The sequence below is a fragment of the Egretta garzetta genome, unplaced genomic scaffold (genome assembly GCF_000687185.1).
Source record: "Egretta garzetta isolate BGI_Z169 unplaced genomic scaffold, ASM68718v1 scaffold4, whole genome shotgun sequence".
NCBI lineage: Eukaryota > Metazoa > Chordata > Aves > Pelecaniformes > Ardeidae > Egretta > Egretta garzetta.
The window spans coordinates 1,336,887-1,348,658 of record NW_009259329.1 but is presented as its reverse complement, the minus strand read 5'-3'; the positions used below and the strand labels follow the sequence as shown (position 1 = coordinate 1,348,658).

The 11,772-nt window shown below is 47.8% G+C and overlaps 1 protein-coding gene across 1 annotated transcript in view; it reads left to right on the top strand.

The window, feature by feature from the left end:
• Positions 1-11,772, top strand: part of PTPRS (protein tyrosine phosphatase receptor type S) — a 71,799-nt gene that overhangs the window by 4,446 nt on the left and 55,581 nt on the right. Inside the window, exon 2 of the mRNA XM_035892262.1 lies at positions 5,333-5,443. Within this exon, the coding sequence (XP_035748155.1) occupies positions 5,333-5,443 (111 nt within the window). The remainder of the gene's footprint in view (positions 1-5,332; positions 5,444-11,772) is intronic.

Genomic DNA, 11,772 nt, shown 5'->3' with positions numbered 1-11,772 from the left:
GAGGGGGACACCTGCACGTGGTGTTGTGCCTGGCACCAACTTGGTCCGTTATAATCCAGAGGCGAGTCCTTTAAGCTGCCTTTTGCCTCTGCTGCTAAACACTAGGCTGGCCATCTGGGCTCACGCAGCCTCCAAAATTGCCCTAAATAGGCAGATCTCCAGATCCTGGGAGGCAACATGAATAGATTGCACATGGCATCTCAAAACCAGCTTTGCACTCGGAAAGTCAGCGTCCAGCGTGAGGTCTTCCTCCGTTAGTTTTCCTGCAGAGCTGGTGCCCTTGCCCTGCCCAGGACAGCATTTAGCCTTGTGCAGTTGCTCATGCGCTGCTTAGGACACCAGGCAAGCCAGCTATTGAACACGGGTACCTCCCCTCCAGCACCACGGCCCCGCATCACATCCTCCAGGGCCTGTCAGAGTTCTTCAGAATAATTAATCTATTCCATATCCTCTTCTAGAACCATCCTGCTGCCCCTATATTAAAGGTGAAGCTGGTTAGATGTGAAACTCCAACAGTGAAAATCTACCATCTGTGTCTCTGCCATCGTTCAAACTTTTCCCTTGCAAGTTACTTGATCTCATTTTGATCCAAATTCTGTCCCCTCTGTCCCTGGTGTGGGGCATCTTGCAAAACACGTTTTGCTCCTCACCTCTGTGTCTTGCGTGCCAGAGTTAGAATTGGAAAGACCAAGGTGGCGTTGCTTGCCTTATCTTGCTCTCCAAGAGCACTGGTTCCAAGACAGTCTCTGAGAGCTGCTGACAAACTATTTCCAGGGGCAATGCTGATGCTTAGAGGGAGCAGGGAGTAACTAACCTACGATGACACCAGAAGGTAATGGCTGCTGTTGTACCTACGCTTACGTAGCTCTAACTTCCAGCAAGTTTCTCCTGTCATTTCGAACGAACCTTGGCAGGAAATTGCCAGGCTTAGCCAAGGCCAAAGCAGCTTTATAGCGGTGGGTGATGTTGGGGTCTCTTCCCCTCCTCTACCCTTTTCCCATTTAGCCTTGTTCCAAATTTGCACCACAGATGGCAGATTTTCACTCCAGTTTTGAGACAGAAGGATGTATCGGAGGCTGTTTTTATTTCCACTGAATTGAACTATGACCCTTTGCTGCTTTGTCTCTCTCTCGCGCGCTTTTTAAAACCTTCCTGCCATCTCCTGCGTGGAGATCTGCCCACGTACACGCTCCCCCCACCTCTTCCTCTCTCAAGCGCTGTCTCTCCAACCTGTGTCCTGATAGCTAACCAGCCTGCTTTATTAACCTTAGCTAGTTCCTAACCCTAACTAGATGCTAACTTTTCTCTAGCAAATAACCTAACCTCTTAACTAGAAGCTGAATATAACTAGAATCTAATATCCTAACACTATAATACCTCTCTTCCCTCAACTCCTTTGAAAAATAAAGGTGAACTGTAATCAGTATCTGTATATTTTTACCTTCTATCCTGAAAATGGAGGATTGAACCGCAGCACAAGAAGGATGAGCAGGGCTGAAGGATAAGGAGGGAAGGGGGTTTCTGGTGGTTAAGGCAGAAGATTGGCACGCAGGAGGCTTTGACTCCTGTTCTTGCCTCTGCCACAGACTTCCCTCTGTGACCTTGGGCAAGTTGCTTCACCTCTACCTCGGCTTCCCCAGCTGTAAAGTGGGGGCAGTAACGCTGCTATAGCTCCCTAGGGGAGAGGAGAGGGCGGAAGGCTGGTATTTATCAAGCACTGTGCTATGCGAGCCCTGGCTGGGAGGCGCTGCAGAGCGACAGCGTTGTTAGCATTGCGGAGAAGCTCTTGCGTGTCTCCCTAGTAAGAGGCAATACTTGTAATTGCGGTATCTGCCCTGTTCTCAGGATTGGGGTAAAAACCAACCGGTTAAACCCCCTTCTTTGATAAGCTGTGTGACAAGTTTGAATGCCACTGTGAGCAAAAGGACCTGCCGTGTTTTCAAAGGAAGATGGTTGCAACCTCAGGAGGTCAAACGGGGGGACAGTGATGTTACCGTTGACTGCGGCGTGGGTCACCAGCCGCAACGTCACTTCCTCCCATTTGTGAGACCTGCCTAGGCAGAGGACTCAGGTTAGGCACTGAGAGACAACTGGAGGGGGTTTGAATAAAAATAACCCAAGGGAGATGCAGTCAACAGGCAAGTGTATCAGGACTCTGCTCTCTCCATACACCCCCCCTCCCCACCCTGGCGTTAGGGAGGCTTCCAGAGCAGTTGCATGAGGTGGCCCTTGCACTTGTGCAGCAGCGTGGCCGCCTTTAGCGCAGAGCATCTGGCTTTGGTCTCTGTGCAGAGCCACTGAAGGATAACTGAAGGTCCTGATAAGGACATGCATTGAATTCCTCGCACATCTGTGCCGATTAACTTAAGTTTGGAGCTGGGAATTTGCTAGCAAAGGTGGGATCAAACCTGCAACTCTTAATGTGATGCAAGGTACCTGGATGTCCCTTTCCTTATCCTAGCCCTTATGGCTAGCATGGCCATAATTCTGACCCTTTTCTCCCAGGAGTGATGAAGATAAATGCAGGTTCATCATCCGTTCTGCCAGTAGCAAACAGTAATGTTAGCTGAGAGCTTGAAGACTTCCTTTGTGTTCTCAGCAACAAAATGGAGTGAGTCTTAAGAGCTGTGAAGCCAAGTGCCATGGAGGCTCTGTAAACAGCCAGCTGAATTGGACTGCTTTAAAAAGGGCATCCCCACCTTGACTACCCCGAACCCTCTTCAGTCTGTCCCTGTGATTTAAGATGAGGTAGAGCAGGAAGTTTCCTACTGGGAACTGTCTTCCTTGACTCAGGTCCTTTTCCCACGGGCAGTCCAGGTGTTTGGGGTTTTACAGTCTTTTCACTTCTTTTCTTTGTTTCCTTTGCAGAAGGTACACCGATCCGAGGTAAGACACCCCCAAGTCACTTACTCACCCACTCTCCAAACACTTCTCTCCACTCAGTTCCTGTTTCATTGACCTGTGCTCAATACAGATTCTTGTTGTTGTTGTTATGTTTTCTTGTCCTGCTTCACCTTCGGATATTTCTTTTTTTATACCTGTCTTTATTTTATATATGGTTATAATGTCCTCTTTTGTTTGCTGGGTGCACTTGGTAATACTGATACTGTTATTCTAATAACATCTCAGGCTGTGCTGCCTCAGATTTATGGCAAAGTTTTAAGAGCTAATCTCTCCAGGACTGTGAAGGACTGAAGTTTATCTTGAGCATTAAATGCTATCAAAGCTTGGTAAATGCTTAGGGCCTTCTCTTGGTTGGTGCAAAGTGCTCCTGAGCCACTGATGGTGGTGAAAGTTTTGCAATCCTTTGCTCAGTCAGATCCTCAGCACGTACCATCTCGACGTACTCATTTGTTTGGCTTTAGAGCCTTCCTTCCCCTTCCCCTTCCTCCCCTTAGGTTTTGCTGGGAAAGATACCCTGGTAAGTAGCTTGTGCACTTCGGCAGTAAGTGGGTGTGCACCCCTTCGAGGACCCTGCTTTGGTTTTATCTACACTGGCAAATTTAAAAGTCCATAACTCCCCACTGGTAAAAGCAACAGGAGGTGCTGTAGGTGAGATTTACTTTTTCACACATCATCTCTGCTGGCTCCTGACAAGTGCTGAAAACTCATTGACCTCTCCACAGTGTAATTTCCACCATTGCATTCACCAGCAAAGCTGCAGAGGTCAAGATGAAAGGGGGGAGTCCTTATTCCCCTGGCGAAGCTGCTTGCCTGCAGTCCATGGTTCTGTTCCGGCTCTGCAGGGTGGCTTCGTCTCCCCTGGCGTAGGCTCAGCCACTGCTCATGAGCCACACAAAAAAAATGTGTCTGGAACCCGTGGAAGCAACCCACAGACGTGTCCAAATTAACAGAAATTTCTACCAACACTCCCTGACCAGCTCTCCACCAGTGGAGCTTTCGGATGACAGAGCATGCCCGAGCTGTAATTCAGTATGAAATATGCTCAGCTGGTGTCTCGGTGTGAAGCTTCAGTTTCTTTGGTTTCTAACTCCTGTTATACCCACAGATTCTTTCGAAATGAATTTAGTTTGGTTTAGTGGCTTGGGTGGGGTTTTTTTTTTGTTCTGTTTTTTAATTCTCTCTGTTCTGCCTTTGGGAGCTATCAGACACAGTGGATGCTGGCGGGAGTCTCACCATCACACCCCATCCCTGTCATAAATTCACAGCCTCACGTCTTCCCACGCAGCATCCTTTTTCACCAATCGCACACAGAGGAACATGGGCTCCGTGTCCTCATGTGAACACACTGGTTTTTCCTTCCTGAAGAGGCTGTATCTGCAACCAACGCTGATATCAATTGCACTTTTCTCACTTAAGATTTTATCAATAATACTACGCCGAGCTGGAATTATTTGGTTTTCATATTTAGGGGTTTGGGTTTTTTTTTCCAGCGATGGGAGCTAAGAGTCTTACCACATGTGAGCTCTGTCCATATCTGTAGTATAATCATGTACTCCTAATACATAAAACATTTGATAGCCTGTTGAATTATGTATGGAGTATGTATTTTAACTGGAGTTTTGCAGGGATGAAGCCTTCTGAGGTAAATGAGGCAATTTTCTTCTGCGTAGTTACATGCTGCATATCTCCGCATGTTTGCTTACAGGAGTGTTTCGTACGGGCTCGGGGTATATCCTTACAGCCTGCAGTAATGTACAGGTTTAAGAAAAAGCCTTAATCCTTTTGGCCTGGCTGGTGTAAAGCACACAGGCCATTTTGAAGTTCCAATGCGGTATTTACAAGGTTTTCCCTTGGCAAAATTCACTATCCGTAAGGTGCTTTTCACACGGACTTTTACCTCCTGCAGGCTTCCTGTGAATCAGGTATTTTAGGCACAAAACAAAGGCAGCGGTGATAAAAATGCTCCGGGGATCGTAGGCAGTGGGTGGCAAAGGCTTTTACTTTTATGGGCACTGCTTCAAATGGAGCAAGGGGAAGCCAACGGCCTTCTGATAGATTCCTGGGGATCACAGTCATGGGCATTATTGAAGCTGATTTCATGAGTTCTGGTGCAGAATGTCTGCATTGCAGAAGCCACAAAAGGTGCTGCTTTTGCTGATCATTTCAGTATGGAGAGTAACCCTTGGTATAGAGCGGGGGCGTTATTTTCTCTTCCCGCGGCGTATGTGTCCAGCCGTAACGCTGAACGTTGGCTGCCATCGGCAGAGGGCTCAGGGCTTCCAGAGCTCGTAGCCCAAGACGCACCAGGGAGCCGTCCCAGGGTGTGTTAGCCCAAGGGGAGGAGAAAGCAAAACATTTGCTCCCTCTTCCAAACAAAACAAAATGGTGATGATGGTGTCTTTGCTGCGGTCTTCTTCTCTCCTCCCAGGTGGCCTGCAGATTGAAAGCAGCGAGGAGACAGACCAGGGGAAGTACGAATGCGTCGCCAGCAACAGCGCCGGCGTGCGCTACTCCTCCCCTGCTAACCTTTACGTGAGAGGTAGGGAGCGCATCGGCTCACAACACTGGCAAATCCCTCCCTCCCCACGGCCTTCCTTTGTCCCCAGCTGTTTGATTCGGCCCCTGTCCCCCAGCGCAGGGGAAGCACGGGCGTTAATCGGTTGGATCCTTACAGCGCGCTGCTGAGCTTGCAGGGGGAGCCGGGGGCACCCTGACTTCCTCCCCGTTGCTGGTGGCTCCAGCTGCCGCGCCAGAGTTGCAGATCAGCAACGCCCGGCTGTGTCACCCACAGGGAAGTCAAGTGTGACCCAATCTAGTGTGCCCAAGAATCTGCCAGCATCAGCCCGCAGAGCCCAAAGGGGAGCGAACGGCTTTGGCTGCAAAGAGGCCATAATCCCCTTTTCTCCTACAGGATCCCTGCTCTCTGGAAGTGGGAAGGTTTCAGTTCTGCTGGTGTGGGGGTGAGAGGAGGGGAGGACCCTCTCAGCCCCCTCCACTGAGCTCTGTCCCCTGGATCCTAGCAGATTGCAACAGGAAGGCGCGTTCTCACTTCTCGCCTAAGTCCCGGCTGGTTTCCCCTTGGCCAGCAGTAATTTGTCACTGGTTCCTTCGGCACGAACGCTGGCCGTGGGCACAGACTCAGAAAGCTGGAGACGGCCAGCAGACATCTCTGCCACAGTGACAGATTCCTTCACTCATGTAGCAGGAGGAACAGATGACGGGGGGATTGGCTTCTGCTTGATGCCCCCTCGATGTTCTCACACCCAGTGGGGCAAGAGCCTTTCTGCTTGCTTTGTTACCTTATTTTAATCTCTCTGACCTGTAATATTTTGTGTGTAGCTTTGGTTTAACATCTTTCCACAGCAAAACCCTTTTGGTAATGAGAGAGCAGGGCTGGTCCTTCTCGCTTTTTTTTAAAAAAAAAAAAAAAAAAAAAAAGAAAAAGAAAAATACCATTGGGAGGAAAACAGAAAAGTTACATCCCAGCAAACTGTTCCCATTTCCATCCCATTGACAGAGGAAGCGCCTCCCGCCTACACTCACGTTAACTCTGCAGTCAAATGCAGAGCCATGCTCCTGTGTGCGCTCCTTTCTCTCTCTCTTTCTCTCTCTCTCGTGTCTCACGCTCACTAAATCACATGCACATGGAGAGAAGGCTTTTAATAATTTAATGTTTCCAAGCTAAATTTTTAAATAGCCTTTTGTGGCCAGCTGGAAAATTGCGTTTGAAATTTGCCCTTGTTGCCTGGGCCCCGAAATTCTTCTTTTGGGAACGTAAATCTGGATCTGATACTAATTCAGGGCTAAATCCTTCGCAGACAGCTTAGCTGGAATGTTTTGGGTTCTTTTTTTTTTTTTTTTTTTTTTAAAAAAAAAAAAAAAAAAGAAACAGGAAAAAAATGTGGGGATTTTTCATTCTTCTTTTATTTATAAATTTCCTCTACCTTTCTGGCCACTCGGAAACTACCCAGGAGACAAAGGTTGTAACCATGGAGTTGCTTGTCTCCGCACCTGGCTAAGAGCCGGCTCCAGGTGGATAGCCCTCTTTCTGTCCAAGTTAGCCTGTGTGTACCCGAGGCCTGCCTGGAAAACAGAGCCAGCACTGGCCGGCCGAGAGAGTGCAGAAACCACCGTGTAAGCAAGCTCAGCCTGTGGTTTGGGTGTTTTTCATGCTGTTTTAATTCCTTGTTTCTTGTGTGTTAATATCGTGGAAAGGTAACGAATTTCTGAAAGGGATTTGCTTTGGTGGGAGGGGAAGTTCACGCACATTTTTCTTCCCGTTTTTTGTTTTGAAAGAGTCTTGAACACTCTTGTGTTTCCAATTGACTTGTTTCTCCCATAACATGCTTGTCTCTATAGAACACCTGGGATAGGAGTTGTAAGTTTTAACATTGCAAGGAAATGTTTTGGTTTTTGGTTTGCTTTTCTTTTCTTCTTCTAATTATTTCTTTTTCCTTATTCAGTCCCATTGTGGAGTTAGTGCAAGCAGGGCCGGGTGCGGGGGCTGGGGGGAGCACGGGCCGGGGGAGCGGATTTCCAGCTCGGGATCTCCTTTGTATCGGGTCTTCTCTACCTGGTACAGGTTCCTCCCCCCCCTTCTCTAAAGAGCAGATGGACTTCAAGAAGTGAGAACTCCTTTCTGGGGTTGGCACCTCTGCCGGGTGCTGATCCTGATTTAGGATTGCTCACAGTCTCACCTCTGTACTGAGCTCGGTGGTTCTTAACCAAAAGGTACCTAGGTGGAGGGGAGGGGGAAGGTTAGGAAGGCAGGAAAGAGGGTCGTTACTATCTTCATTTTTTTTCCTTTCTTTTTATTTTGGTTAAGAGAAAAAAAAAAACAATTTGCAGCTGACAGCCTTGAGAAGGCCTTTTTTTACTCTCTCTGTGTTTCCCCTATTTTTCTCTTCTCCTCATGTCATTGTGTTCCGCATCAAACCCCCTTAACATCCCTCAGAGCTACGAGAAGGTTGGTGTGGTTTTTTTCTTTTTTACTTTCTTTACCCACATTTTTACATTCTTAAGAGAAAAAAAAAATAAAAAAAAATAAAATAAAAAAAAATAAAAAAGAGAAAAAGCAAGAAATCTTTAAGATGAGCGAGACCCGCCCGTTCCCGGGTCTCGCAGAGATGAGTTGAGTTGCATTGTGGGCCTCTCTATGCATCCTTTGGTAATGTTGCTGAGTTCTTGCACTTTTTTGTCGTCATGGTTACCTTGCCGTTTGGACATTGGGCCTGATGCATGATAGGAGAATGTAACAATCTTCTTTGCATGCCACTTTTTAAATTAATTATGAATTATTTTTTATATATATATGTATAGTTTTTTGGTTTGGTTTTGGTTTTTTTTTTACAATTCTGGTTTATTTGAAGTGGATTTACTCTTCCTTTGGAAATTTTTTTGTTCTGTTGGGTTTTTTGCTTTTTCTTGGTTTCCTATTTCAGTTCTGATTGGTTATGCTGTGCTGTAGTTTATTCCAAACGCATTGTGAGAAGCCAGTGTTCCTGCCCACCCGGTGGTAACTGAACTCCTCAATCCCTCCAGGAGGAAAGGAGTCACACAGCTCTAACGCCTGTCCATGGAAGCCCTGCTATTTGGGACAAGCCTTTGGTTTGGGGGGAGGGAGGGATCTGGGAAGTGGAAAAGATGGTAAGAAGCCAGGGTGTTGTTCCAAGACTTAGAGCAGACCCTGGGTCACGTTATTACTGATCTGTTTCTTGGAGGTGTGGCTCTTGTTCCACATCCTGCACACAAAGAAAAACCCTGATCCCTGCTCCGAAGGGCTTCCCCAGCGAGGCAGAGCTCGCTCACTGGTACCTGCCCAGTTCCCTCCAGTAACACCTAAGACGCTGCCTAGGGGAGCGAATCTGCTTTCAGCCCGGGTTGGGCAGAGGCAGAAAGCTCCCTGCTGTGTTACTGAGCCACGCGCAGTTGCCTTTTCTGTAGCACCCGTGTGCGCGTGGAGAGCCCCATCCTCGGGCGGTGCCTTGTCTCACCAGCAGATCCCCTCGGAGGAGGGTGATGCCTCATCCTTGTCGGGAGCGAAGGGCGGGCAGCTGGGTCTCCTGGCTCTGCCTCTCCCCATTTACCCTCTCTTTTCCCTATCATTGACCCATTCCTGCCTGGCTGCCAGGTCCAGGGAAGGCAGAGCCCTCCTTTCTGAAGGAGCGTGGAAAGAGAAACGCAGCAGTGGTAGGCACAAAAGAGGCTGCTGGGACACATCTGGCAGCTGCATCTCTGTTGTAAACAGCAGCGAGAAACCTGACAAGTCGCATTCTAGCTGAAAATGCCTCTTTTCCCTCTTCTCATCTCCCTGTTTATCCCCATTAAGCTTCTGTTGCCTCCCATGTGTGCATCCTGAGTGGGAGAGCCACATGGGATCGTAAACAGGTGGGTTTTTTGCAGTGTGTTAGTTGGACCATTGGTGCTTGGTGCTTTTGCCCTTTGCAGAATTGAATGCCCTTCCTTGCCCTGTTTATGCATTTCCCTCCGCCCATCAGTCCTCACTACTCGATAATCTGCCGGAGGAGTGGCTTTCCTAGTGTACAGGTATTAAAGCTGTGTGATTTTTTGAGAAATCCAGTGCAGTATTGACACAGTATCTGTCTCTCTCTTTCTCTATCTCTCTCTTTCTCTCTGTCTGTCCTTCTCTTTTTCTTAAAATGCTGAGATTTCAGTGCTCGGACCCTCAGTGCTGGTATTTTCCCCCCTCCCCCTTTCAAGTCTCTCCCCCTCTCCCCTTAGATACAAGGGTACCACTCCAAAATGCTGCACTGTTGATAATGTCTTCTGAAGCGGCCAGCTGTGGCTCTTCTAACCTGGATGCCAACGATAGCCAAAAGGCATCCCCCCAGCCCCAATGCTCTATTTAAAGAAAAAGAAAAAAAAAAAAAAGAAACAGATGACGCAAAAAAAGGCTTGTTCTATTTAAAAAGAGCAAGAGAGAGGGAATAGTATTTGAAATGAGGTGTTCCCATCCCACCTCCCTCCTGCCTAGGACTAAAAGGTGATAATCACTACTAATTACAGGATTTTCCTTCATGAATAGGAGTTTGAGTTTCAGGATTTAGGTGCAATTAAAAAGGGATTTATACACCATCATTTTTTATTTGTTTATTTTCTCTTTTATAAAGTATTTCTAACATGTCCAAACTGCACTGCTGCTGCTAGAATCTCTTGTGATCTGAGAAGGTTTTAAGATTAAATTCTTCCTTAAGAGCCAATAAAAATAATAATAATAATAATATCAACAACAATAAACTAAAGCTAAATTGGATGTAGTCACGATAGGCTGGAATGACACTGGGCGAGGAAATAGGGACTTGATATCTGGCTAAAAGAGCTCGTACGGTTTGCTCATAGTTACGGATGTGGTCTCGAAATGACTGGTTAAGGGTTTGCCTTGTGGATTATTACAGCTCAGATCATGCCATGGTCCAAAATAGCAGAGAGCCTGCTAACAGGGAGTTTCCAAGGTTAAATGCAGAAGTACCTTTACGGAGACCCACAAAAGCAGATCAGAAGCAGGTGAGATGAATTCTGCCACCAGCCTAGGGTGCCTGAAGGTTTCTGGTCTGAGCCAGTTGTCCAGATTTCACCTGTGGTCAGTGAAAAGACAGACACGGTCCGAGGGGGCGAGGCAGCACACCTTAAGATGGGGATGCTGATTTTTATGGGAGCTGTGCAACGCACCTGGCTTTCAAAAGTCTCAGTGGATGCTTCTCTGTATCTCTGTCAAAACTTCTGGCCCAGAGTGACCGTGGGAAAGGACGGATTTGAAGTCCTGTGTACCAAGAGACGTCTGTCTCAGTGGTGGGGTTTGAGAGCGTCACGCCTCTCCTTGCACAGCCACAGGCACTGCCTTAGGACAGGGGAGGCTGGTTTGGGAGCCTGGCAGCTCTCATCGCTAATCGGAAAGCCCATGTCTGGGTATGGCACCCACACAGAGAGCTGCTTGGCCTTCATTCAGCTAGGATGTAAGGGAAACATTTTTGGAGAATCATAGAATCATTTTAGGCCTTTTTAAGAGGCTTTGAATCTTGCCCAAAAGCGCTGAGATGCTTACACCACTCCGGTGGATAAAACCAGGTTGAATAACTCATACCTGCTGGGATTCTTCTCCATGCATCAGTGCGTCCCCACGTGCAGGGTCCAGGCTTTGCCTGGATCCCTGCTTGTCCGGGACCTATGGCCATGGCTGTTTTGCCCCCTTGAAATGGAGCAGTTTGTAGCTCTCCTCTTGATTTTGAAAGCTTCCACCTCGCTTGCTCTGGTTTGATCCAAAGAGCCAGCTGCTTGGCTCGAGATAGAGCACGGTGAGCAAGGCCTGAGCGTCTCTGCGTGCTCTTCCATATTACAAAGGGAAAGGGAGAAGGAACAAAGCACCGTCGAGCTGTGTGGGCTGCGCTTTAGCAGCCTCTGAGTATGCAGAGCTGCTGCTGTCGGTACAGGACAAATTGTCGTCATTGAATTTCCCAGAATTAAAAATTTTCCCCTATTTCACGCAGTGGTGCCCTGTCAGGAGTTACAAAAGGCAGCAGTTGTGGTGCTGCAGGGATAATCCTTTTTCCCCTCCGCTCGAGCTTCTCGTTGCTCTGCTCTTTTCAAGCCCAGGGAGTTTTAAATGGTTGAGCAGGCATTTAAACCAGCACAGTGCCCTTGCTGTGCCTGCTTAGGCCTCGCCTTTGCTGCTGCGGGAGGCAAGTACAGCGCTTAGTCACCCCGGACCAGGTTCTGCAGCCCAGGTCCTGCTGAGAACATTTCAAATATTTTTCAAGGCTCTCTGGAAAACCTCGATTCATTGAGAGACCAAAGAGGAAAACAGGCCAGGACTAAACACGTAATAGCAAAACTAGTTGAAATCAATTAAAA